We start from the raw sequence: 27967 nt of genomic DNA, 5'->3' as shown, positions 1-27967 counted from the left end.
TGCAATTTTAGAAAATTAGGTTTCCCAAAATTGCAGAAAATGAATTTCAGCTAACTTGGAGAAAGGAATTTGATCACAATTTAGTTCAGCCACTTATCCTTTTATAGTCAGTTCCTGTTGTCAACAGCCGCTTTCCCCAGCTGTGGCAAATTCAGGTTGAAATTGGAACTGAAGTAAACTTTTAGGGTAGAATCACCAAGTTCTGGATTAAAAATTTATCATGGAAGTTCTGCCTGATCTTTGCTCTCACAGGATGAATTGCCATCAAGATGACCCCACTAATGTTCAGCAAAATCCCAAATTGTCATATTCTGACAGGACAAACTGTGTCATCATGGGAGGCAAGACAGTTGAGCAGGAATTCAGGTGGTTTGTGGCTCCTCTTTCCCTTGAGGGGAAAGTAATTTGGTTTTACAAAAGTTCTTGGAACAATTGAAGTGGTCCCCTCATCCTACTTTTTTTTGTACTCTAGAGTTTGTTCTTGCTAATAACAAAATTAGAAATTTCACAAATGCTTTTCTAGGTCTCAAAAAAACAAATTAATTTGCTAAACAGAAAGAGTGTGATCAAGATATTTTAACTAGATGACTTTTTAACTGCAAACAGAACTCTAATTTAGGAAGCTCTGACCTTTATCACTTGCTCATTTCTTTCTAATAAAGCCAAATTGCTTCCTGGGAACTTTTTTCCCCCTTTGATTCATAGCTCAGATTTTATGTTTCAACTAAGTGTCATTCGAAAACCTTTGACGGCTTCCTCTTCTGAGGATCAGGGCCTGTGACGAACACCTTCTTGGTTATCCTCTCCCATACCATTATGCTGCACTGATTCCCAGCTTATATAGCGGAGAGTCCCATCCATTAGCTTTCCTAACATAATAACCCATAGGAATTCAGATTTGGCACTACTTCACTTGCCAGGCAGCTCAATCGCAAATGCTTGGTGAGTTTGCCCTAGAAGCCCTCTTAACTCCAGAAGACCAGCTCATGGAGGGTGGCAAGACCCAGCCCCATCCCAACACTTACCTTGTCTGTCTCTTTTTCATCATCACTCCTGTCCACCAATCCCGCCCAGTGAAAGCCCATTCTCTCCCACTCATTGCCACTCTCCTTTACCCCGGGAACACCTGCTTGGCTTTCCTGTTAGTTGAAATTATTTTTGTGCTGGGCTCTCAGACATATTATATTTTGGGTTTGTGGCTCTTGAGTTCAGTACTTTTTTGTGTCTTTGATCATAAACCTCTGGGCATAGTAAGGGGGTTTCCAGCTGAAGTATGAACAATTACAACACAAATGGAGATCTGCAAGGTAATTCAGGCAATCTGGTTAGCTGATGGTTAGAGAATCAGTCTGTTGGAAATTGAAATGCCCTACTGCCTTTTCCAAAATAGACAAATTTCATGTTTGCTTGATTTTTTTTTTTTTGCTTTCAATGCCTATTGAATTCAGGATCAAGTTATTTCTAAGGGATTAATTACTAAGATAAAGAGTTTGAACTCTGGTATCCAGCTCTCTCCGGTAGGTTGGTAAACACAGAAACAGTTATTCTCTTAAAGATTAGTATTTGTTTATTTCCTATTATCCTGAAAGGACTTCAGCATCTTAATTTATGAAATGATTCCAAGCCCAGTGACTTCTGTGAAGTAGAATCCGTGGTCAGTGATTTGGTTGTGAATTGTATTTGCTTTCTAGATGACTTCTAAAGGTGGGAGAATAAACTGTGGTTCCTCATGTCACAAAGTTTGCCTTTGGGGACATCCAATAAATATAATTTTTTCACCAACATTTAAGAGTTTATGTTGCCAAGGAATTTGTTTAGTTTGAAGTAACATTTTTTCTTTTATCACAGTTTATATTTTCCTCTTGTATGTCAAACCCAGCAAGGACCCTACACCTCACCTTTCTAACCCTTGTTTTTTTTGTTTTTTTCTGACTTGTTTCTTGCTAGAGCCACCAATAGGCCAAATGCACCCACCTCATGGCAGTGTCACACCTCAGAAAAACAGCAATCTGCTTGTGATCATCGTCGTCACAGTTGGGGTCATTTCAGTGGTGGTAGTGGTGATTGTTGCAGTGATATGCACCCGACGTTCATCAGCTCAACAGAGGAAGTATGTTACAGTAAAATAACTCAAATGGAGGAATTTAACTGCCTTTTTGATGCCTTGAATTACTTAATTTGGTTTTCCTTTGAGGACTGGGTTTACCGGAGCCTGTTCTATTTCACCCAGCCCTCTAGGCACTCTCATTTTATCCTTGAGTTCACAAGTTAAATTTGCGTCATTCAATTAATGAGTCAATCAATGGTATTTATAGAATGCTTACTATGTGCAGAGCACTGTACTAAGCACTTGGGAGAATACAGTACAATAGAGTTGGTATACGTGATCCCTGCCCGTAAGGAGCTTGCAGGTTTAGATGAGATGACAGACATCAAAATAAATCACAGGTAGTAGAAATGGGAAAGTATAAGAATATATACCTAAATGCTGTGGAGATGGGGTGAATATCAAGTAATTAAGAGGTAGAGATCCAAAAGCATAGGTGATGAAGAAGGGAGGGAGAGTAGGAAAGGATGGATTTTAGCAATGTTGCAAAGGTTGAATATGTGAGTGAATGAGATAGAGGAGTTGAGGATTACACTAAGGTTTCGGGCTTGTGAGGCAGGAAGGATGGTGGCTCCATCTACAATGATGGGAAAGTCTTGGGGAGGACTGGGTTTCATGAGCCCACTGTTGGGTAGGGACTGTCTCTATATGTTGCCAACTTGTACTTCCCAAGTGCTTAGTACAGTGCTCTGCACGCAATAAGCGCTCAATAAATACGATTGATGATGATGACGATGATGGAAAGATATCGGCTGGGCTTCCAGATAAAGATGTCCTGAAGCCGGGGGAAATGTGAAATTGCAGGGAAGGAGAGAGGTAGTTGAAGCCAAGGGAGCGAATGAGTTATCCAAGGGAGTGGGTGTAGATAGAGAATAGAAGGGGACTCAGAACTGAGCCTTGAGGAATCCCCACTGTCAGCGGGTGAAAGGCAGAGGAGGAGCAAGCAAAAGAAACTGAGAAAGAGCTTCCAGAGAGATAGGAGAACCAAGAGAGGACAGTGTCAGCGAATCCAAAGCCAGATAAAGTTTCAAGGATAAGGAGGTGGTCTACACCTGAGAGGCATCTCAAAGGCATCTGAGAGGTCTGCAGGGATTACAGTAGATTAGAGGCCATCAGATGTAGCAAGAAGGTGGTCAGTGCTTACTTAGAGAGGGTTGTTTTTGTGGAGTGAAGGGGACAGAAGCTAGATTGGATGGAATCAAGGAGAGGAAAGGAAGTAGAGACAATGGGTGAAATTACTCTTTTAAGAAGTTTGGAGAGAAATAGTATGAAGGAGATGGAGGATAACTGGAGGGAGCTGTAAGGTCAGGGGAGGATTTTTTTAGGATAGGGAATATGTAAGCGTGGTTGGAAGCAGAGGGAAAGGTGCCATTGGAAAGCGAACAGTTGAAATTGGCAGTTGGGATAAGGAGGAAGGGGGCAAGTGTTCTAAAAAAGTATAATAATAATAATGATATTTTATAAGTGCTTACTTTGTGTCAAGCACTGTTCCAAGTCCTGGGGTAGATACAAGCTAATCAGGTTGGACACAGTCCCTGTCCCACATAGGGCTCACAGTCTCAATCCACATTGTACAGATGAGGTAAAAGGCCCAGAGAAGTGAAGTGACTTGCCAAGGTCACACAGCAGACAAGTGGCAGAGCCAGGATTAGAGCCCAGGTTCTTCTCACTTCCAGGCCTGTGCTTTATCCAGTAGGTCATGCTGCTTCCCATGATGAAGGGATGGGATCAGAATCATAGGTGGAGAGGGTAGATTGAGAGAGGAGGTGAGAGATCTCATCTTAAGTTACTGCAGGGAGTATAGGAAGAATCAAAGAGGGTAAAGGAGGAGGTGGGGATTTTTAAGGGAACAGGGGAGATTTTAGAGATAACATGCCTGATTGTTTCAGTTTTGTTGATGAAGTGTTTGGTCAGGTCATTAGGGGAAAGAGATGCTTGGGGAGGGGTACAGGAAATTTGAGGGGGGAGTTAAATGTCTGGAATAGTTGCTAGGGCTATGGGCATCTGTGCTTGCAGATGGGAATTAAAAGAAGTATTGTTGGCGGGCAGAAGTACTGTCCCCTACAAGCCCTTCCCTTAGTGATGCCTATACTCTTGGATTGGTACTTTTCATTCACTGATGGCCACCTCATCTTCAGTCCCACACTGCTTATGCACATATCCCCTTACAATCTGCTATTTCCCCTCTCTGTAATTTATTTTAAAATTTGTTTCCCCCTCAAGACTGTAGGCTCCTTGTGAGTATCAGTCTTGTCTACCAAGTCTATTGTATCTTCCCAAGGGCATAATATAGTGCTCTGCACACACAGTAAGAACTAAGTCACTACCACTGATTGCTGCTTTCACAGCTGCCGTATCTACTCTTTTGGGGACTTGGGTGTTTGGAGAAAAAATAGATTCAAAATGAAAAACATGGCAGAGTCCAATGGGAATCCAGTCATGGTCCAATGCAGAGAGAAATCAATATCGTATATTTCCTTATTATCTTCCTGTCTTAACTTTTAGTTCATCAATGGTGGGTGTAACACTGTTGTTGCCTTCAAAAATCAGGAAGTCAGAAGTGGTCTCTCTATGCTTGCTCCCCCACTTATTATTCAGCTTTTTCAGAAGAAGTCCTGAGTAGAGACTTCTTTGAGTAGATTGTCTGTAATTTTGCCTCAGGCCAGAAATTACTTCTCTGTGCCTGAGGCAAGAGTCCATGAATGGCCATCTTTATAAAGATATACTGCAAATTCCTAGCAAGAGATTTGCCAGTAATTTTCTTTTTTCCTTTCTTCCTTCCCAGCGCTTAGAACAGTGCTTGGCACATAGTAAGCGCTGAACAAATACCAACATTATTATTATTATTCCTTGCTAGGACTTAAGCATTTTTCTCTCATTTTCTTCTCTGAAACTTTAGTACTTTAGTGTAAGATGTCTGGCGAGACAGATTAAAACAGATATGCAACATAGAAAAAAGAGCTGGGTTTCACATAACAATAATTGCAATATTTGTTAAGCATTTACTATGTTCCAAGCACTGTTCTAAGAACCCCTTATCTTCCCACCCAAACCCTATCCTCCCCCTGTCTTTCCCATCACTGTAGACAGCACCACCATTCTTTCTGTCTCACAAGCCTGTAAACTTGGAGTTATTCTTAATGCCTCTCTCAAGCAATTATCAAATGCAGAGCTCTGTTCCAAGTGCATGGAAGAGTACAATGTAAGAGAATTAGCAGACACATACCCTGCCCCTAATGAGCTTTCATTCAATCCACATATACAATCTATCACTAAATCATGTTGTTCAACATTTACAAGATCTCTAAAATTCACTGTTTCCTTTTCTTTCAAAGTGCTACTATGTAAATCCAAGAACTTATCTTATCCCCGCTTGATTACTATATCAGCCACCTTGCTGACCTCCCTGCCTTCTGTCTCTCCCCACTAAAGGCCATACTTCAATCTGTTGCCCGGATCATTTTTCTATGAAAACATTCAGTCCATGTTTCCCCACTCCTCAAGAGCATCCAGCGAATTTCCATCCACCTCCACATCAAATAGAAACTCCATACAGTAGACTTTAAAGCAGACAATCACCCTCCCCCTTCCTATCTCTCCTCACTACTCTCCTACTACAACCCAGGATGCAAACTCCAGTCCGCTAATGCCAACCTACTCACTGTACCTTGATCTTGTTTATACCACCTTCTGTCTTCTCTCCCACATCCTACCTCTGGCCTAGAGTGCCCTCCTTCTCCATAACAGGCACATCTCTTCCAAAAGGCCTTCCCTGACTAAGCCCTTATTTCCTTTTCTCCCATTCCTTTCTCCATCACCCTAATTCGCTCCCTTTATTCAACCCCACCCCCACAACACTTATGTACATATCTGTAATTTATTTATTTGCATTGCTATCTGTCTCCCCAGCTAGACTTTATGTTCATTGTAGGCAGGGATTATGTCCATTATATTATTGTGCTGTACTCTCCCAAGCACTTAATACAATGCTTTGCACACAGTAAGCCCTCAATAAATATGATTGATTGGGGTAGATTTAAGATAATCAGGTTAGACACAGCCTATGTCTCTCATGGTGCTCATGTTCTAAGGGGAAGGGAAAACAGGTATCTTATCCTTATTTTTCAGATGAGGAAAAAGAGGCAAAGGAGAAGTTAAGTGATTTGTCCAAGGTCACCCAGTAGGCACGTCGCTAACTGGGATTAGAAGCCAAGTCCTCTGACTCCTAGACTTGTTTCCCACTTGTACTTCCCAAGCGCTTAGTACAGTGCTCTGCACACAGTAAGCACTCAATAAATACAATTGAATGAATACACAATTCCTCAGGCAAAGTTTTCCATTTTTAAGGTGTGATTGGAGGGCTAACTCACTGCTCCTTTTCCAGAGCCAAAGTTTTTAAAAAGAAAAGAAGACGTTCCATTACTGCTAAGAGGTGGAATTTGGAACCAGATTGATTTTTCAGTAAAAATAATGTAAAATAAAATAGCAGGGCTTTTTTCTACAGAAAACCCACTGGGGGAATCCCTTGAAAAATCACAAAACAAGAACTACATAAAAGTCAACAGTCACCCAGGAGAGCTATCATCTAGGAAAAATATGTGAAGGGAGGAGGATTTTTTTTTTCATTTTGTTATTTTTTGAGTCTCCTGCCTGACCTCCAAAGCCACCAGCTCCCAGGTCTGAGAACTCTGCTCCGTTCCTGACCAGCCACTGATTTTTGCCTTGTTTCCACCTCTTTCGACCTCTCCAGCATTCTCATCTTTGGATGCCACACAACTCCTAGCTTGCCACCAGCAGTCCACAAACCTTTGACTCTTCTCTACCATCAATCAATCACAGTGTGCCAAGTACTCTACTAAGCACTGGGAGAGCATAATACAATAGAGTTGGGAGGCAGAGTCCCTGCCTACAAGGAACTTACAGTCTAGTTGGGGAGGTAGTCAGTAAAATAAAGTAGGTAGGGGTAGGGGAAGCAGCAGCATGTAATAATATATGCTTAAGGACTGTGAGACTTGGACTGGGATATATATCAAAGTGTTTGAGGGGCACAAGTTCAAGTGTATAGGCAATGAAGAAGGGTGGGTAGGAAATGGGGGGTTAGTGAGGAAAGGCCTCTTGGAGGACATATGAGAGCACATGTAGTTTCCCCTCTACTTAATTCTTGGCCACAGAAAACATCTGAATTCAGTGGTGTTACTTATTGGAAAAAGAAGTTTAAAGTCTAATTAAGATCTTGTAGATTGCAGGTGTCTGTGTCACTGTTGGGGCAGAAGTGAGTGTGGCTGCACTATTCAGAAAAATCTCTTTTCCTTCCATGTTCAATAGTGGAGAAGCAGTATAGTCTAGTGGAAAGAGCAAGAACCTGGAGGTCAGGAGTCTGAGGTTCTAACCCCAGTTGGGACAATGACCTGCTGTGTGACCTTGGGAGATTTACCTCTATGAGTCACCATTTCCCAACTGTAAATTGGGATAAGATGTCTTCCCTGAATGGGATAGGGACTGTGTCCAAATATTATATTATAATTATATATATATATATAATATATTATATTAGATATCTATAGCAATGTAGGTTTATGTTATATGATCAAGGATGTTACTAGAACAGAGAATAACAACATATCCTGTACACCTACAGGTAACTTATGTTTCTCTTTCAAACCATAGGCAATTAGCAGAAAAAGGTGTGAATTGTCATCTAGAAGATATTTAATGTTCAACTTCAGTAGACAAACTGGGTGAAAAGAAAAAAAAAACAGAAAAAAAAGGACAGCATAGATTACTATATGGGAAAAATTCCACCTTCAGTGCCTTTTGTTAGGAGAAAAATGGGTGGTTAGAAGTGCTTTGGGGATATGCATTGAGGAACACTCTTAAGTTCCCAAAGGATAAAGAAGAAAGAGAAGCAGAAAGTGGAAATGAGTGAAGCCCATAACTGTCCTTCATATGTTGTGTATGTGTTTCTGTAAGCATATGTGGGTTTCTATTTTCTGTGTTTCCAACATTCTGTTTCTGTAAATCATTCTGTTTTTCTGTCCCCCTAGATTTCACTAAGTTTCATGCTCTCCAAATCCCTGTTTATCTCAAGTTCTTATTAGGTGCCCGACATTATAATAAGCCCTGGGGTGGATTCAAGCTAATAATCTGGACACAGTTCAAGTCCCACATGATGCTCACAGTTTCCATGTCCATTTTACAGATGACATAACTGAGGCACAGAGAAGTTGACTGAATTGACTAAATTCACACTATAGATAAGTGGTGGAGCTGGATTAGAACCCATAGTCTATCCAGAAAGCCATGCTGCTTCTCTGCATTTGTAGTCTTTTCTTTGCATTTGTTCTTTTAAAGCAACTTTCCTATTTTTCTTCTAAGCTTATGCTGTCTTTGGGGTTACCTAATGAATCACACTTTTATGTGGATGATCCCCAAATCTACCTCACTAGCCCTGACTTCATTCCACCTTTCAGTTTCACATCTCCTCCCACATCCAAGACATCTCTATATGAGTGTCCTGCTAACACTTAAAACTTAACCTGTCCAAAACTGCATTCCTCATCTTTTCTCCCAAATTCTCTCCTCCACGTAACTTTCCCATCACTGTTGACAACACCACCGTCTTCCCTGCCTGCAACCTGGGCATTATCCTTGGCTCCTCCCTCACTTTCAGTTCCCATTATTTAGTCTGTCACCAAATCCTATTGGTTCTTCTTTAACACTTTTACCCAGAATCTGCCCCTTCCTCTCCATCCAAACTTCCACATTACTGGTCCAGACACCTTCCATATCCCAATTAAATGAATTGATCATATTTTTTTGTGCATTTATTCTGTATAGAGCACTGTATTAACTGTTTGGGAGAGTACAAAAAACCAGAGTTGGTAGAGACTTTCCTTCCCACAACAAGTTACACTCACAGAAAGAGACTCGGATGCTCTACTTCTGCATTGGTCACTTTGCAGATGTCCCTGGTTCCAGTCTCTCCCCTTTCCAGTCCAATTTACAATTTGCCATCCTGAACATTATTCTAAATTATCTATACATCTCTCCATCCTCAAAAACCTCTGTTGCATCCAGCAAGGGCTCTTCACCGTTGGCTTTAAGACACTCAATTAGCTCTCCCTATTACTTACCCTTGCTTCTCTCCTCACTATACCTCAGCTCTGGTGCTTTACTCTTCTCATCTGGTATTAATGTCTCTCACCTCCAATTCATGCTTACCACCTTCCTTTTTCTTGGAGCCCCCTTCCTCTTCAAAGTCAGCAATCCACTGCTCTCCCCATCTTCAAGACCCCTTTGAAATCACAGCTCTTTCAGGAAGTCTTCCCTGATTAATCTTTCATGTTCTACCCTATTTTTCCCCATACTGCCACTTCAGAATTTCCAATCAGACCCTCAGCTCCCATTGAATTAAAATACATATTTTTCTACACTATTGCTTCCCCAATGTGCTATTTTTAGTGTCTGTTCATCTCCCATTAAATGGGTAGCTCCTTTAGGACAAAAGTCAAGTCTAATTCTCTTGTACTCTCCCAAGTCTTTCTTCAATGCCCCACACACAGAAAACTCTCAAAGAATAGTATTGTTTTATTTAACAGCTTATAATAATGAAAATAATAATGTTGGTATTTGTTAAGTGCTTACTATGTGCCAAGCACTGTTGTAAGTGCTGGGGAGGTTACATGGTGATCAGGGTGTCCCACGGGGGGCTCACACAATTTTAATCCCCATTTTACAGATGAAGTAACAGGCACAGAGAAGTTAAGTGACTTGCCCAAAGTCACACAGCTGACAGTTAGTGGAGCCAGGATTTGAACCCATAAAATCTGACTCCAAAGCCTGTGCTCTTTCCACTGAGCCAAGCTGCTTCTCAACAGCCACGCTGCTTCTCAGCTTATGATCATGTGCTTCATTTACAACTATTGAGGGAAAAATAATCAATCAGAAATCATATTTATTGAGCATTTACCTTGTGCAGAACACTGAACTAAGCATTTGGGAGAGTATAATATACACTATAACAGAGTTGGTAGACACTTTCCCTGCCCGCAGCAAGCTCATGCCGGACCCTTAGTTTTACATCTCAGAGTTTTAAACGTAACATCTCAATAACATGGTTTATTTCTAGAGGACAAGGGAAAGATGCCCAGTCAGAGGTTGAAACTGACAGGCTCATTTGGCGAGGTACTTTCATCTGTCACCCTGCATTTGACAGACATATGAACTGATTGGTCATTGGATCACCAGACACCAGTTTTCATGTCGAAATCACAACTTTCGTTCCAGGAAACGGGCAACCCACTGTGCTGGAAAGCGGAAGGGCAGCCAAAAAGACTTGCGACCTCCAGACCTGTGGATTCACCATGAAGAAATGGAGATGAAGAATATGGAAAAGCCAACAGGGGCTGATACTACAGGAAGGGACTCGCCAATACAGAGTTGTCAAGACATCACTCCCGTCAGCCACAGCCAATCAGAAACCCAGATGGGTAGCAAGACTGCGTCACATTCTGGTAATGCTCTTCTTTCCTTTCTCATAAAGAAATCTCAGTTTTAATATTGCTCTAAAAGCACTACATTATTTGGGTTACTTTGCCAACCACTTCCTGTGAGCTCTTGATTAATCCAGAAATGATTAAGCAGAGTGGGTTATCCTTGACTTGTTTTTCTTTCCCTTTCTCCTTCTCAACCTCGAGCCTATCACCAACTATTAGTTTCTTCGTTAGAGGGTATGTAAGTTAAACAGGAGGAGGAAAAAACTCAACTCAGATTTCTTGCTGACAGCAGTACTGATTTGGTAAAAGAGGAGTAGGCTAAAACTACTCATTTCATTGCTTTTGGATTATCTGAATTCAGCTATCCATGCTCCTGTAAAGCTTGGCAACATTTGCTCTCAGAGAATGTTGTGGTTTTTTTTCCAGAAGGATCCACATCATTGGTCTCCCTACCATTCTTTAATTCATCTGAAGAAGCCAAAATGTTATAGTCTTCTCTCTGGTCCATTAGACTAAGTTTATTGTTAGAGTGCACAGCTGGATAGGTCAATGTGGGAGTAATGACAACTACTTTCTGGCTTTTAAATAGTTCAATTATTTGCATGTTCTAAATGCAAAGGGCATTGAATGAGCCGATATTATCACTTCTACTGGAGGGATTTTATTCACATTTCCAGAAGTCTAGTTAAACCCATCTGAGTCTGGAAATTCATCGAATAAAATTTGAAACGCAGTTTTCTTGTGGGCAACAAGATCTTGAATTGATAATGTAAGTCCTTAGAAATGTATTTTGAGCAATAGGGTTTAGCATGTCAAGCTTCATAAGATGGTGTGAGGGGAAAGGTCTGTCAGAGAACGCCTTCAGTGATGTTATTTGATCTCTTCAGGGCCGGATTCGGAAGATGTCGGAAGCAGCATGTCCACATTAGAAAGATCACTGGCTGCACGCAGAGCTACCCGAACCAAGCTCATGATACCGATGGACTCCCAGCCCAGCAACCCGCGTGAGTGAAGCTTTTCACCCCCACAGACAACCAAGTTCCCTAAGATGAATTCTTTCCCTAGCTCCTGGAGGTGGTATACACTAGTGCAGGGGTCAGCAACCTTTTTTTATGGTATTCGTTTAAGCTCTTACTATGTACTAGGCACTGTTTTAAGTATTGGGATAGATATAAGTTAAGTTGGACACAGTCCTTGTATGAAAGGGGGCTCATAGTCTTAATTCCCATTTTATAGATGAGGTAATTGAGGTACAAAGTTAAGTGACTTGCCCAAGGTCACACAGCAGACAAGTGATGGAAAGAAATTAGAACTCAGGTTCTTCTGACCCATGGCCTGAGCTCTAGCCACTAGGCCATGCTGCTTCTATTTTTTTTAAAGGTTTTTCCTGAAAATAATTTAGTTTTTTCAGGAGAGCCAACCAAAATAAATACTTGGAGCTGCTGGAGTGCAAAAAGCCATTAAAGTTATGGCCTCCCCACGTGACACAGGCCTCTCTGGATTAATGGGCTAGATCCTGGATAGGAACTTCTCCATCTCCCTGCTGGGTCCCCACACCACTCTCCGAGCTCAGCAGAGACTGAAAATAATAATAATTACAGTATCTGTTAATAGCTTACTATTCGTTCATTCATTCAATCGTATATGTGCCAGGCACTGTTCTCAGTGGCCGGGGGGGATACGAGGAAATGGGGTTGCAAACAGTCCCTGTCCCACATAGGTCTCACAGTCTCAATCTCCATTTTACAGATGAGGCAACTGAGGCACAGAGAAGTGAAGTGACTTGTCCAAGATCACATAGCAGACTGATCCCTTGTGAATGCTTCAATTCATAAATCCCCCTTAGTACTTGCTAACCAGTGGGTCTAATGGGATTGTTAGCATTTCAGGCCATGGGCAGATACTTTTTCAGCCACCGCTGGTGTGGCTTCATGTGGGTCAGCTCCCTCACAGCTCAGAGCTTTTGGGACAGGGATTGAGATGAAAGATGAGGGTTAATCTTCCACTCTCACTTCTCTCCCTCTAGTTGTGGGGCCTCTCTTCCCTTCCAACTTAGCAAAGCTGAACCAGGGTAGTCTGAGCTGTGTTGGTTGGGGTCCTCAGCTCCCCCTGATCCTCCTGCAGGCTCTCTCTGGCAACAGGTCAGAGGTGCAGGGAAGGGAGAGAGTTTTTCCACAGGAGGAAGGACTGGAGTGAAAGTGTGCTCCATCTGGTTGTGTTTGAGGGTGGTTAGTACAGTGCTCTGCACACAGTAAGCGCTCAATAAATATGATTGATTTTTCTCGTTGGGGATGGGAGTTGATGCAGTGGTTGCAGCTTATATATTGGGAGTGTTTAAGGCTCCTGCTTTTCCCAGAGTCCCTGGGCTTAAACGCTGTGAGGCCCCGTGTTGATCCATCCCTGTCCTCTGAAGCACTTGTTAGCAGGGCAAGCATTCTCCAATCTCCAAATCGTCATAATCTGGAGAGGCCCTGGAGGACCCTGGGGTTGATCTCACTTGGCTCTGTCCTAGAAAATCCTTACCCAGAGCCCAACGAAGCGGGTAGTCTCCAACCCTGGTTTCCCCCCGACCCTGAATACTCCTGTACATTCAGGCAGTTTTTTGACTGGCCTTTGTTCCTGGCACGCCTCCCATTCCTAATAATAATAACAATAATAATAATAATTGTATTTATTAAGGACTTACTATGTGCCAAGCATTGTACTAAGTGCGAAGGTAGATATAAGATAATCAGGTCAGACACAGCCCCTTTCCAGTGTGGGGTTAATAATCTAAGTAGGAGAGACTAGGATCTAATCCCCATTTTACAGTTAAAGAAACTGAGGCACCCAGAAGAGACTAGTCCAGGGTCACACAACAGACAGGTGGAAGAGGGAGGAGTAGAACTCAGGTCTTCTGTCTCCTAGGCTTGGGCTCTATCCACTAGACCATGCTGTTTCTCCTTCCCGCTTTCCCCCTGTTTCTTCATTTCTCCAAGTCCCCAATCTAGAAAATTGCCAAACTAATGAGGAAGAAGGGTGGTGGGCATCTGTGTTCCAGTCCCTGCCCTGGCTGCTTAGTCCTTGGGGCTGATTAATAGTCTATTTTAGTGCCAGCAGGAGAAGCTGGGTGAGATGTAGATGGGGAATTATATACGATGGACATTTTCTTACCCTGATAATGAGATGGAGAAATGGGGGGAAAGGAGAAGAGGGAGGGGAGAGAAAGAAAGAAAGAAACTTACATCTGGTTGTTTTCTTCCTCCTCCTCCTGAGACGGCACTGACCCTACCTCTGAACTCAGCTGCACTGGTGGAGCCCCACAAATCGTGTTCATGGCAAACAGCTCTGATTGAACATGCCTTTCTGCCTGACACTTCTTATTCCTTCCTGGTCACTGTCGTCTGCTGCTCTGGTCCCTGTACATATGGGGAGGGCCAATCTCCTTCCCCCCCACCAGTTCTGCTGCCCCTCCTTGGCATCTTTTCTAGCTGTGGCAGGGATTAGCAGCGTGGCTCAGTGGAAAGAGTGTGGGTTTGGGAGTCAGAGTCAGAGTCACAGTCTGCCAACTGTCAGCTGTGTGACTTTGGGCAAGTCAATTAACTTCTCTGTGCCTCAGTTACCTCATCTGTAAAATGGGGATTAAAACTGTGAGCCCCCTGTGGGACAACCTGATCACCTTGTAACCTCCCCAGTGCTTAGAACAGTGCTTTGCACATAGTAAGCGCTTAACAAATACCATCATTATTATTATTATTAGCAGGAAGGAGATGACAGCAGCTCAGTCTTGCCTTGTCATCCACTGAGGCATCCAACCACCATTCTGGTGCCTCTGCATCTCCTTTATAACTTGAAAAGGTGGGGCAACCCACACACTTCCTGCCCAATTTCTTGTAGAGCTTTTGGCTGTGGAGGCTAACCTAGTGGTGTCATTTTCATGGTTCCAAGTCCGGGCACATGTGCTTGAGGGTCATATTCAATTCCAAGAAAAGCCAAATGTGGCTCCCGAAAAATTGGTTCCTAACCTCTGGCCTAGTAGAGAAAGCACTGGATTTGGGATCAGAAAATGTAAATTCCCGTTTCAGCTCTGCCACTAGTTAGTTGTGTGACTTTGAGATCTCAGCCTCCCTGTGTCTCTCCTCACAGGAATATTGCGATGATGAGGTAATTAATGTAAAAATGCTGGGAAAAAATCAATGCACTATACAAATTCCAGATCTTACTAAGGAACCCACAGGCCCTCAGTAAACACACTTTCAAAAATTTGGATGTACTTTTCTTCAGTTCCATTTCCCAAATAAATATAGGTGTTTAGACATGTGTAAAGAGAAGTAGGATGGCCTCTTTAAAAGAGCCTGGGCCCCGTAGTCAGGGGAACTGTGTTCTAATTCTTCCTCTGCCACTTTCCTGTCTTGTGATTTTGGGTAGATCCCTTGACTTCTCTGTGCCTCGGTTTCCTCATCCCTAAAATTGGGGTTAAATATCTGTTATCCCTACTCTTTCAACTGGGAATCCCATGTTGGACGGGGACTGTGTCTGATCTGATTATACTGTACCCACCACAGCACTTAGAACAATATTCACGGCAGAGTAAATGCTTAACAAATACTATTATTATTATAATCTTCAGAAAGAAAGAATTCCTTATCTTTGGATTGGTCCACTCTTCATTCCATGAACTGAGATTTGTAAAGGACAAAGGAAGGATTTGTTTTAAAATTCTGACTACGAATCCTGTTAATCAGAGGTTACATAAAAAACAAAAAGACCAAATGGGAAATATTCTTTTTCCCTTAATGACTGTCACTTTACATCCTTTCTGCTATGTCCAGCATCTTCTTGTTTTGAAGGGCTTGTTAATTTTCAGGAACAATATCTAATGAGCCCAGGCATTTTTCATTATTTTTGCAGTCCATTTTAAAAGAAGATATTTTGGCAGAGCACTCAATAAGGCAACTTGTAAAGATTTGACTCAAATTGCTTATACCATAGCTGCATGAGTAATCATGTGAAAATGCAGCAGCATATTTGCACCTAGGTTGTAGTTCAATTTGGTGTGGTAAACTTTCTGATAATATGACTTTCAAGTGCTTAGATACACCAAGGTAAGGTATATCAAAAACTTTGTATAAACCAAAACCTAATCACATCTAAAATGAACATGCCTATTTGCAAAGATTTTGGAGGATTAGTTTTGCAAGGCTATGGTTTTTTTTGTTGTTGATCATTATTTCTCACCAGACAATAACATCTGTAATAATTACAGTCTTTGCTTGTTTTGGGGTGGGTTTTTTTTGCTTCCAACCCTCACCCAAGAGGAAAATTATTATAGTGATAAATCCATTTATCTGGACTCACACTGAATGTGTTCATCTTAACCATGTTCTTAAAAAACAGAAAATGTGATATATAAATTAACAAGAAAAAATGTATATACAATTCATTTAAAGAAATTTACCCAAGGTAAAAGTTTATTCCTGTTATGTTCCAGATTCATTCAATCATATTTATTGAGTGCTTACTGTGCGCAGAGCACTGTACTAAGCCCTTATAACTATAATAATAATGGCATTTATAAAGCACTTACTATGTGCAAAGCACTGTTCTAAGTGCTGGGAAGGATCCAAGGTGATCAGGTTGTCCCACGGGGGGCTCACAGTCCCCTTTTACAGATGAGGGAACTGAGGCACAGAGAAGTTAAGTGACTTGCTCAAAAAGTCACACAGCTGACAATTGGCAGAGCTGGGATTTGAACCCGTGACCTCTGACTCCAAAGCCCTTACTATTCCCACTGAGCCATGCTGCTTCTCTGATGGTGCTTATGTGTCAGCACCCTGGGGTTTCTTTTGTTCTGTTGTGGATGTATGCTGTCTATGTCCATTAGAAAGCAGGTACATTAATAATTGTGAAAGTTATAAATTCAAAACTGAGCAGCAGGAAGACTTTAACCACTGGCAACATACACAAAGTTGTTGATAACATGAGAAGACTTCTGGAGCAAATTATTTATCCAGCAGGAAGTAATAGATATCAATCCTTTCATTCATTTTTTTTCATAAAAGTATTACTGTAGAATATTTTTCTGTTTTCTCTGCATCACATCTTTCAAAATAATGGCAAATTGTCTATCCATTTATCTATGTCTCAAGATTTCTGAGAATCCAAAAGATAATATCAAGGGAATAGCAGAGACCATTTCTTTGGCAAATTTTATGAAGATATGTAACAGCTGTGTTTCTGAGATAGTTCAGTGCGTTCCTGACCAAAACCATGGGCATGCCCTAGCTGGTCTCTTGAGATCTCTTCTCACCTTGAAATTCTACAGTGATAATGTGATGGTATGATGTGAAAGAGAGGCAGTGATGGATAGTGGAAAGAGCATGGGCCTTGGAATCAGAATACCTGATTCTAATCCTGGCTCTGCACTTGTCTGCAGTGTGACCTTTAGCAAGCCACTTAACTTCTCTGTGCCTCAGTTTCCTTATCTGCAAAATGGGGACTAATTCTTACTCTTTTCTTACTCTTAGTTTGTGATCCTTTTGAGAGACAGAGACTGTATCCAACCTGATTATTTTGTGTCTACCTTAGTGCTTAATAGAGCGTGTGGTGCACAGTAAGCCGTTAACATGTACCATTTATTTTAAAAAAATGGTGTGTCTAATTAGAGTCAAGATTAATCTTCTATAGACTAGGGTAGATTAAGCTTCTATAGACTTCATCTCTTTGAGGTGAGGGATTATGCTTTCAGCTTCCACTGTATATTCCCTAGTGCCGCAGAAGTGAAAAAGTGGAGAACAAAACTTCAGTCATTTCAAAAGACTTGTTTCCACCAGGCTAATGTGATTCTGTTTGCACATATAGGCATCAGTAAATACTAATCATGTAAGAGGATGAAGCTTGAATAATATCCGTTTATTGTATTTTCTTTGTATTTTTGAGATGGATGCAGAAACAAAATATGAATCTTGTGTTTTGCTATTTTTTAGAAAATATATTACAGCAGACACTGCATCTTTTCTATCAAAGGCACTTGAGCAGCAAAGGAGATTCTTGTGGCCATCTGCTCCTCTAAACCTCACATCAGGAGCAGGGGTGCCAAGGATCAGAATCTCCTTTCCTATTCAGACACCCTCGATAGAAGCAGTATTCTCTAACCCATTCCCTTCCTGGACAGACTGAAGGTTCAAATGAGGAGGGGCTCATGAAAGCCAGGGCACAGTCCTTCTTTTGGGTCAGGCTGCTGCATTCAGGGATCAGGTGGCAATCAGAGCTTGCATTAAGCTACTTTAATGAGCTGACTGAGGTGCTGTACAGGCAGACTCTTATTAGTGTTTTGTCTTCATCATCATGAGCAACAAGGGATAGTTCCTGATCCCATGGCTGGCTGAACACATACTGAATGACTTGTATGCCCTAACTGCATACCCTGATAAAGTCTAATGTTGTCTTCCTGGAGCCATTAAAGTGATAAACATATGATATTGAAAAGTGCGCTAGAGTAGGGACAAATGATAAACTTAATGAATGAATAAAAAGCAAAAAAAATCTGATAAGTGTGTTAAAGTTCTGAGATTGCTAGGGGAATATTATTTCTGGGAAGGTGTGGAGATAAATTAGAGAATGCTTCATAGAGGTTGCTTTTAAAAGATCATTTGAAAAGAGAGGAAAGGATATTCTTTGGCAAAGCTGATGGGGTGGGGTATTGCAAACAGGGAGGGAATGTATGAGCCATGGACTAGAGGCAGAAGAGTCAAGAATTAATAGTAACACTTGCTAAGGGTCACTTTGTGCAGTGCACTGTACTAAGCATTTAGGAATGACAGAATAAAGAAGTGACATGTTCCATGCCCACAGAGGACTTACATTCTAAAGGGGGAGTGATAAATTTTGCTTAAGAGGAACTGAGATATTAAACAGAGGCCAGGAAATGTTGCTTCAACCCTATTTGTTAAAGCAAAGGGTTGTATTCTCACAGTTTGAATGGTATTCCTTGATTGATAGAGTGCTCATGGAGTTCAAAAAAAGTTTGATGAAGAAAAGCATTCTCACTACCTCATGCCACCATCCTTATACTATGATTGGGTTCCCATTACTTCAAATTCTATGCTTCTCAAAAGCCACTTTTTTGGTCAGTTGGGAAATTTCTTTATAATGCTGTATTTCTTTTTTTCAAATATCTGTTTCAGATTTTGTTTAGGCTGAGTTCAGATGTTACATTTTTGTAGGATGTTGTAAAAGTTTTCAATATGAACTTCACCACTCAGGGAGCTACATAATTTGGTGAGGGAATTTCTACTTTCAGATTTTTAGTGTAGAAATGCAGTTGGCAAGCTGTGTCAGAACAGATTTCTTGTCATATTTGGTCACAGAGTAGAGATTTATTGAAGTAGCTTGCCAATATCTTTCTCCCAACTCTTCTACACAAATGCAGCGTCACAGTGAATTCTGCCATTTCATTTTTTTTTTCTTTCTATACCTAAAGGGAAAATAATCAAAAGATATTTCAGTGCATGGTGTTTTAGAAGATTTAATACAGAATTATTGCTTTTTCAGTAAATGTATTATAAATAGGAGATGTATTCTATAAACTTTCAAGAGTATATGTTAGTTCAAAATACTTCAAAAGTGAAAAATGAACACTGGAATACTAAGTATTTTGTTCCAGAAACAGATACCAACCATTAAGGTTTTCTGATACATAGAAACATTTAATGAATGCTTTAAAATCTTGAATGCCTTCAATGACAAAGTGTCTTAGCTTGGTTTCAAACATTAAGCCAGCAGGAAATGAGATGGTATGCTGCAATAACAATACAATAATGATGGCATTTGTTAAATACTTACTATGTGCAAAGCACTGTTCTAAGCTCTGGTTGGAATTGGTCTTTCCCAGACTGTTCTCTTCTTGCTATGTTGCCTCAATAATTCTGGCTAAACTTTTTTCTCTCTTACAAGAGTTCAGAGAGTGGCAAAGTTGTACAATGGACTAAGATCTTTTGGTGCATGTGGTTATTTGAGTCTGTTCGTAAGTGTAAATCCTTGGTGCATGCTCTCTTTTGGAGCACCAATTAGTAGAATTATATATAGTAATAATAATAATTGTGGTATTACTATGTTCCTAACATTGTTCTGAACACTGGAGTAGATGCAAAGTAATCAGGTTGGACACAGTTCTTGTCCTATATGGGGCTCATAGTCTTAATCCCCATTTTACAGATGACGTAACAGAGGCACAGAGAAGTTAAGTGATTTACCAAAGGCCACACAGCAGACATGTGGCAGAGCCTGGATTAGAACCCACATCTCCTGACACCCAGGCCCGTGCTCTTTCTGCTAGACCAATCATTCATTCATCACCTCTTTACTCTCAGGCATAATCCAAGAAAAACACTCTGATTTCATTTCCTTTATAATCACTTCCTCTTGCGCTTGCTGAGAAATCAGGGAGAAAGGGACTACTTCTCCAACCCCCAGATTTGAAATGCATAGGCTTTGAAGGTGTAGGGGTAAAGAAGGGAGTTCTTCAGGAAGGGGCCACAATTGAGAACTATAATTCTAAAAGACAGTGATTTGTAACGTCTTCATTTTCAAGGTATGAATGAAATGGGAGTGAGAGGAGCTGTGAGTTTGTGCCTATGATTTATCACCAAATCTGCTAATGTGCTATACAATAATACAGTGATGTTCTACACAATAGAGAATAGGTAGATACAATCCCTGCCTTCGTGGAACTTGAAATCTATTGGGGGAGAAAGACAATAAAATAATGTAAAGGAGGGGGAGGCAACAGTGTATGAGAATATGTACATAAGAACTGTGGTTATAGGTTGAGGATCTAAGAACTTAAGAAGTGAGGACTCAAGTGCAACATAAAGGTGAGAACCTTCTGTAATTTATATTAATGATCGTCTCTCAGTAGACTGTTAGCTCCTTGTAGGCAGGGATCATGTAATAATAATAATAATTATTATTATGGTATTTGTTAAGCACTTACTATGTGCCAAGCACTGTTCTAAGCACTGGGGTAGATACAAGGTATTCAGGTTGTCCCATGTGGGGCTCACAGTCTCAATCCCCATTTTACAGATGAGATAACTGAGGCACAGAGAAGTTAAGTGACTTGCTCAAGGTCACACAGCAGACAAGGGACGGAGATGGGATTAGCAGTCACATGACCTCTGATTCCCAAGCCCATGCTCTTGCCACTAGGCCATGCTACTTCTCCAACATGTCCACGAACAATATCGTATTGTACATTTCTAAGCACTTATTGCGGTGCTCTGCACATGGTAAGGTCTCAGTGAATGCCACTGAGTCAATCAATCAAACAATCATATTTCTTGAGCCCCTCTCTGTGCAAAGCACAAAACTAAATGCTCAGGAGAATACAATATAAGAGTTAGTAGACATGTTCCCTGACCACAGGGAGTTTGCACTCTAGAGGGGAAGACAAACATTAAAATAAATTACAGATATGTACGTGAGTGCTGTGGGACTGAAGGTGGGGGGAATATAAAATGCTTAAAGGGTCCAAATCCAAGTCCAAGGGCAATGGAGTAGAGAGAGGGAGCAGAGGAAATGACGGCTTCAGGAAGGCCACTTGAAGGAGATGTGATTTTAATAAGGGTTTGAAGGTTGGGGCAGTAACAGTGTCACATATGAAGGGGAGGAAGTCCCACTTCATATTGATTAATTGATTTCCTATTTTGTATAGGGGACTACTAATAAAAGTGGTTTAATCTGTATCTTATGGTCCTAGTCAATCAGTGGTATTTATTGAGCACTTACTGTGTGCGAGATCACTGGTCTAAGTGCTTGGGATCATAGACATTCCCTTGCCACAATGACCTTCTTTTCTTTTGAATGTCTACAACATAGCATTCTAGCTTTCGGCATTGCTCACTACAGTGTTGTCAGCTGGTTATCAGAACCTTCTGTGTCTACCTAGGGTTGGTAGTTATGATTTGACTATTAAACACCTTTCCTTCTGCTCTTTTGTGAGCAAAGGCTTTTAGGAAAATTAATTCGAATCTCTGTCTTCTTATAGCTGTCGTCAGTGCCATCCCAGTGCCAACGCTAGAGAGTGCACAGTACCCGGGAATCCTGCCGTCCCCTACGTGTGGATACCCACACCCACAGTTCACACTGCGCCCTGTGCCCTTCCCAACACTCTCCGTTGACCGAGGCTTTGGAGCCGGAAGAAGTCAGTGTAATGTATTTTCCTTTATTCTGATATTTGTTGATCGATGTCGCTAGAGTTAAGTGGACAACGTCCTACCGTTCTCTTGAGAAAGTCTTCCTTTACCAGTGAAAATGATGTCAGAGCTGATATCACTAGTGTTAAAATAACATCTGGATCACATTGTTGTCGAACATTTACTAGGGATATTTCAGAGCGGTTCCCCCTGACAGCGTGGGTTGAACCTGAAAATGGCCTCATAAAATGTCACATGGTGGATGTTTGAAGTGGTGACCATACTTTGTCGTGGTAAAATAGCAGTGAAGCGCTTGTGCTTCAATTTAGATTATGTAGTATGGCAAAGATGTATGCAATGTCCTAATATTCAATCCTGATTTACAGCTCAATCCAAGGCATTTATTGAGTGCTTGTGATATGTACAGCACTGTACAAAGTGCTGGGATACTACAATGCAACAAAGTTGGTAAAAACATTCTCTACCCACAAGGAGTTTACAGTCTAGAGGGGAAGACTTGACTGAATGGTTTTTTTTTTTTTCTCTAGTTGTCAGACCAGTCACATACTGTTTCAGCTCTCTGCACACAATGAGGACTCAAATACCATTAATTGATTGATTGATCTTTAAGTCAGTGGTGATATTTCCTCATTTTTGAGAACTAGATTCTGGAAAAGAGGCTATAAATCGAGTGCACTGGAAAAAAGGATTGTTTTTTAGGACTTGATTCTTTTTTCCCCACCCCATTCAATTATTTTCTCCCAATACAGCATTTTTATGTCAATTTTATGGCTTTCATTTCTTAGTTGTGAGCAACTCAGCTCTTGTAAAATAGGATATTTTGCCATAGATAAGACTGTAGTAAAAGTAAAAGTTGTATTTTAGTAGTGCATCAAAGGAAGATTTAAAAAACCAAAAAATATCTTTCTGTAGCAGGGCTAGAATTAAAAGAAATTAAAAAAATTATCAGATATCAGATGGATGTACTATCTCCTTTGCATATTTTTTCATCATTATTAAAGTTATGGGTAGAAACTAGATAAAAATTGAATGAATCCTTGAATGTACCTGTAAATTAGTACAAAGAGTCTGTTAGTCTTGCAGATTAGGGGAATCTCCAGGCTCAAAGACTACCAGGAACTGATCCTTAGGATTGGCCCTTATGTTCTTCTTTGCTCTTCCTTCAGATATCTTCTATCTGGCAGTAGAGGAATTCATTTTCATTGTTTCCTCAATAATAATAATATCAACAATAGTGATATTTTAAGCACTTAATATGTTCTAAGCTCTGGGTCAATTTAAAACAATTTCACTGGACACAGTCCCTGTCCCCGTGGAAAAATCATTTTCCAGATGAGAAAATGGAGGTACACAGAGGAGTTAGATGATTCGCCCAAGGCCCCACAGCAGAAAAGTGGTGGAGCTGGCAATAGAACCCAGGTGACCTGACTGCCATTCCCATGTTCTCTTTCCACTAGGTTACATTGCCTCTCACACCTTTGCCTATTTCCCCCATCTCCCCCAAATTTTTTTTTTTGATGATATTAGTTAAGGGCTTACTATGTGCCAGGCACTGAACTAAATGCTGAGTAGATACAAGCTAATCAAGTTGGACACAGTCCATGTTCCACATGGGGCTTACAGTCCCAATCCCCATTTTACAGATGAGGTGACTGAGGCACAGAGAAGTTAACTGACTTCCTCAAGGTCATGCAGCGGACAAGGGGCAGAGCTGGGATTAGCACCCAGACTTCCTGCTTTGTTTCCCATTCTATCAATTGTAAAGCTGCTGGGTCCCTAGAAGGATATGCTAAATGAATCTGGAACACAAATAGATGAATGATTAACAAAAATATTTTCAAAATTAAAACTAAAATAAAGAGAACATTGAATAGGTTAGAGTGTGGTCTGGTCTTGGATACTCCCCCAACTAAAGTTTGAATAATTTATCCATTGAGTTTCCCTTTTATGGACTGTTTATTTAGCTGGGCACTGAAGTTTCAGATCTAGATGGAAATATTTCATAAATAGTCCATGATGGGTACATTGTTTATACCAACTCAACTTTGTGAGTTAATGGCCATTTATTTTATTATTCACACTTCAAAGTCATTTTTCCCAAAATAACAAGGAATGGAAGCTGTTTCAAATTGAGCGATAAGAAAAAATAATTTAGTTTATACAATATTTCCAGGAAATTAAACATTCTCCAAATATGGTGACCTACCATGAAGGATTACTGATAATCCCCAGGTAAACTCCAGGTTAAGGACTATCAATTTCCAAATAGTTGAGAGCATGTTAATCCAAGTTGTTGTCTCTTGACTCCAATTTATTTTATTGTCCATATCCCTGCCATTAGATTGTAAACTAACCCCTGTGGGCAAAGATTGTGCCTAACAATTGTATTGTACTCTTCCTAGTGCTTAATACAGTGCTCTGCACTCAGAAATCACTTAATAAATACCTTTGATTGATCACCCACGGTAATAATATAAGATTTACTCTTATGTAATAGAGATATTAAACTACACTCAGATCTAAAGAAAAGATTTGTCCAACATTTCACACACTGTGGAAAGATCTATCAATCACATTTTGATCTTTGCAACCACAGCTACATACATAAAATCTTGCTGTCTGCATCATCTTTGAACAAAAAGGACAGACCTAGAGTACATGCATTATTGGGATTTACAAACATCACATCTATCTGGACCTTCTCCTTATTCCACCAACTATCCCATTTTCTCATAGATGTCTGTTGGGAGAGGGCACATATCTATTTTGTGTTTGAGTGAAGAGCCCCATCTGTCTGCAAGAATGGAGGATGGGGAGAGGGGAGTGTGCCATTATTTTTGCTCTCAGTAAATGTAAGCTGGTAGAGCAACTCTTTTATAAAAAGCTATAAAATTTTATATCTATGCATAAATATATCTACGCATAAAGACCTTTTCAGTTACTTCCACTTTCATGGTGAAAAATATTTCACTACCAATAGCATTATCTTTGATTAATAAAGCCAAAGTGTTTATTCTTGAAGTATCTCTCTATCCCTCTTCATATCCTTCTCACTGCTCCTCTCCCTTCTTTCTCCTCCTCTCTCCCCCGTCCCTCCCCCATCCCTCTGTCTTCCTTCTTATTTCTTACCAGTTTCTATATCTTTACTCTTCCAACTTAAGTACAACACACAGGAACATTAAAACCTGATACTGTATTTCAAATTGTTCTACTAGCAAATTTCCCTTGCATACATTCCAAAGAAACCACTACTTACATAATATTTTATGGTAAGTAGCTTTTGTCATATCCTTTTTTCAACACTCACAGATTTGGGAAATTAGCATGTCACTAGTTAAATTTGCTCCACACTGCAGCATCTATATAAATGTTCTCATCCATTAAAAAAGCACCTCTCTTCTAGGTACATTATAAAATAGATTAAACCAACGTAGCCCTAACCAGCTAAAAACTTCTATGTTATAAAATCCAATCAATTAACGGTGATTATTTAACACATACTGTTTGCAGAGCAATATCCTGAGCAATCCCGAGTGTGCAGTACAACACAGTTGGTAGATATGCTCCCTGCCCACAGTTATCTTATGGTTTAAGTGGGGAGATAAATCTTAAAATAAATTACTGTTATGGACATGAGTGCTGTGGGGCTGAGGGTTGGGTGAATATCTAGTGCTTAAAGGGTAAAGATCCAAGTGTATAGGTGACACAGAAGGGAGAGTGAGTAGGGGAAGAACTCTTGGAGGAGATGTGATTTTTATAAGGCTTTGAAGATGGAGAGAGTGGTGGCATATATAAAGGGGAAATGAGTACCAGGCTAGAGAAAGAATGTGGCAAGGAGACAGTGGTGAGATAGATGAGTAACTTGACTTTAGAGAAGCAGAAGAAAATACAAACTTTTATAAACACACAACAGCACAAATAAAAGAAGTCAGGAAAACTAGGGAAATGCAAATAGGTAAACAGCAGGATATGTGCTTGAATTGCTTTGCAGCCACAGTAATGGTTTGAACGTAGCCAGACACACTCTTTTGCCCACCCTCTATGTTGGCAACAGCACTGGTTGTGAGCTGGCTTGCAGTGTGGGTTCAGTCTAGATCATTAAATAGACTATCTCCCTTCTACATGGACATCATTTTGTGGGCCCTCATTCTTCTTACTAGTCATACCTGAATATGTTGGTTTGTTTAGCCCTGTGGTTCTTTTTCTGCTTATGGACAAAATGTCATTGGGAAAAATAGAAGTTACCACGCAAAGAAAAATACCTACCCAAAACAAGCCCCCCTCCACAAAAAAATAGTAATTTCATCTGTTCTGGGATTCAAAGAATATTTTGTATAGACGAAAATACCACATATCAGCGATACTGCCTACAATTTTCCCTTCCTACTATGTCTAGCCAAACCCACAGCCCACCCCCACAGGGAAAGAGCATCTGCTATATCTGAGGAGGATTGCACTGCTCTCAGGCCACAGAGCTACCCATTCTACCATTTTGTCCCTGGAGTCCTGTTGATCTAGAATATTCCTCACCAGAAAACTTCACCCAACACTCCCTTAGTCCCACGGATAAAGTGAATTTTTCCTTTACACAGATGTATATTCAACAAGCCTGTCATTCGAGATTAGATGCTATTGGGCTAGTTTTGGTCACTGATTAATTTTGTTTTTTCTTTGCAACATATTCTGAAGAGTCAGTTCTCTACTCTTGCCATCCCCCCATGAATTTGTTGCCCTGCATTATCAGGCCCATTATGCATTAAACTCTGGTTATCAAGGCATTTCATCTTATAATCTTTCCCTGGAGTTTGGTGCTGGGAAAATTATCGTCCAATAATAGAGGTCTAGGAAAGAAGAAAAATCCCAATTTCCATTTGCAAAATAGTGTTGCTTTTAGTCAATTGTGATTATATATGCATGTTGACATGAATTATTATAGAGTACCTTGAAATTTTACTGTTCAGTATAATTGCATGTTGTTTGTACAGTGAATTCAGATTGTAGCTCCAGGGTCTGAAAATAAACAAACCTTCCAGGGCTTATTTGATTCCAGGGCAGCAACTAATTCTGCTTCAAAGTGAAGGGAGGCCACTTTCTCCCAGCAAAAGATGAAGCTTGTTTTCAAAGTCGTTGCCAATGCTGACTATTCATTAATTCATTCAATCGTATTTATTGAGCGCTTACTGTGTGCAGAGCACTGTACTAAGCGCTTGGGAAGTACAAGTTGGCAACATATAGAGACGGTCCCTACCCAACAGCGGGCTCACAGTCTAGAAGGGGGAGTGTCACTAGGATGGCACAGATATCCAGGAGTGGTAGAATAATAATAACTCTGATATTTATAAAGTGCTTACTATGTGCCACACACTGTACTAAGTGCTGGGTTAGACAGAGAAGCAGCAGGCCTAGTGGAAAGAGCACAAGCCTGGAAGTCAGAGGGCATGGGTTTTGATCCCGGCTCTGCCACATCTGCTGTGTGACCTTAGAAAAATCACTTAACTTCTCTGTGCCTCAGTTGCCTCATCTGTAAAATGAGTATTATGACTGTGAGCCTCATATGGGACAGGGACTGTATCTGACTTGATAACCTTGTTTCTACCCCAGAACTTAGTACAGAGTCTAGCACATAGCACTTAACAAATATTACAATTATTATTATTCAGGAGAATCTGTTCGAACACAGTCCCTGTCTTATGTAGGGCTCATGGTCTAAATAGGAGGGAGAGTAAGTATTAAATCTCCATTTTACAGATGAGGATGCTTAGGCACAAAGTAGTTAGGTAATTTGCCCATGTCCCACAGCAGGCAGATGGCAGTGCCAGTATTTGAACTCAGGTCCTCCAACTCCAAGGCCCATGCTCTTTCCTTTAGCCCCTGTTTCTTCTTGTAAAATAGCCTTATGCAACCTCCAGCATGCATAGACTGGGTCTTTTGTTTTGTCTCCTACAGTGGCTATTATTCTCTTGCAATCAGCCCTTCAAACTTTTCCTGTTCTTTTCCATTTAGAATTTAAAGACTTGGTATCTATATCTCCCCTAACTGCAATTTATTTTAATGTCTGCCTCTCCCTGTATACCAGATGCTCCTTGAGAGCAGAGATTGTATCTAAGTCGATTGTATTGTGTTTTCTAGACTGTGAGCCCCTTGTTGGGTAGGGATTGTCTCTATTTGTT

General features: G+C 40.7%; 1 protein-coding gene across 1 annotated transcript in view; it reads left to right on the top strand.

Annotated features, from left to right (window-relative positions):
- DCC (DCC netrin 1 receptor) overlaps positions 1-27967 on the top strand; it is a 1045544-nt gene that overhangs the window by 979035 nt on the left and 38542 nt on the right. The window contains exons 23-26 of the mRNA XM_038743415.1: positions 1948-2110; positions 10394-10620; positions 11490-11606; positions 21629-21790. Of these exons, the coding sequence (XP_038599343.1) occupies positions 1948-2110; positions 10394-10620; positions 11490-11606; positions 21629-21790 (669 nt within the window). The remainder of the gene's footprint in view (positions 1-1947; positions 2111-10393; positions 10621-11489; positions 11607-21628; positions 21791-27967) is intronic.

The sequence above is a fragment of the Tachyglossus aculeatus genome, chromosome 3, assembly GCF_015852505.1.
Source record: "Tachyglossus aculeatus isolate mTacAcu1 chromosome 3, mTacAcu1.pri, whole genome shotgun sequence".
Classification (NCBI taxonomy): Eukaryota; Metazoa; Chordata; class Mammalia; order Monotremata; family Tachyglossidae; genus Tachyglossus; species Tachyglossus aculeatus.
Note: the sequence above shows the minus strand (reverse complement) of the source record. Positions and strands in the feature narration are given on the sequence as shown.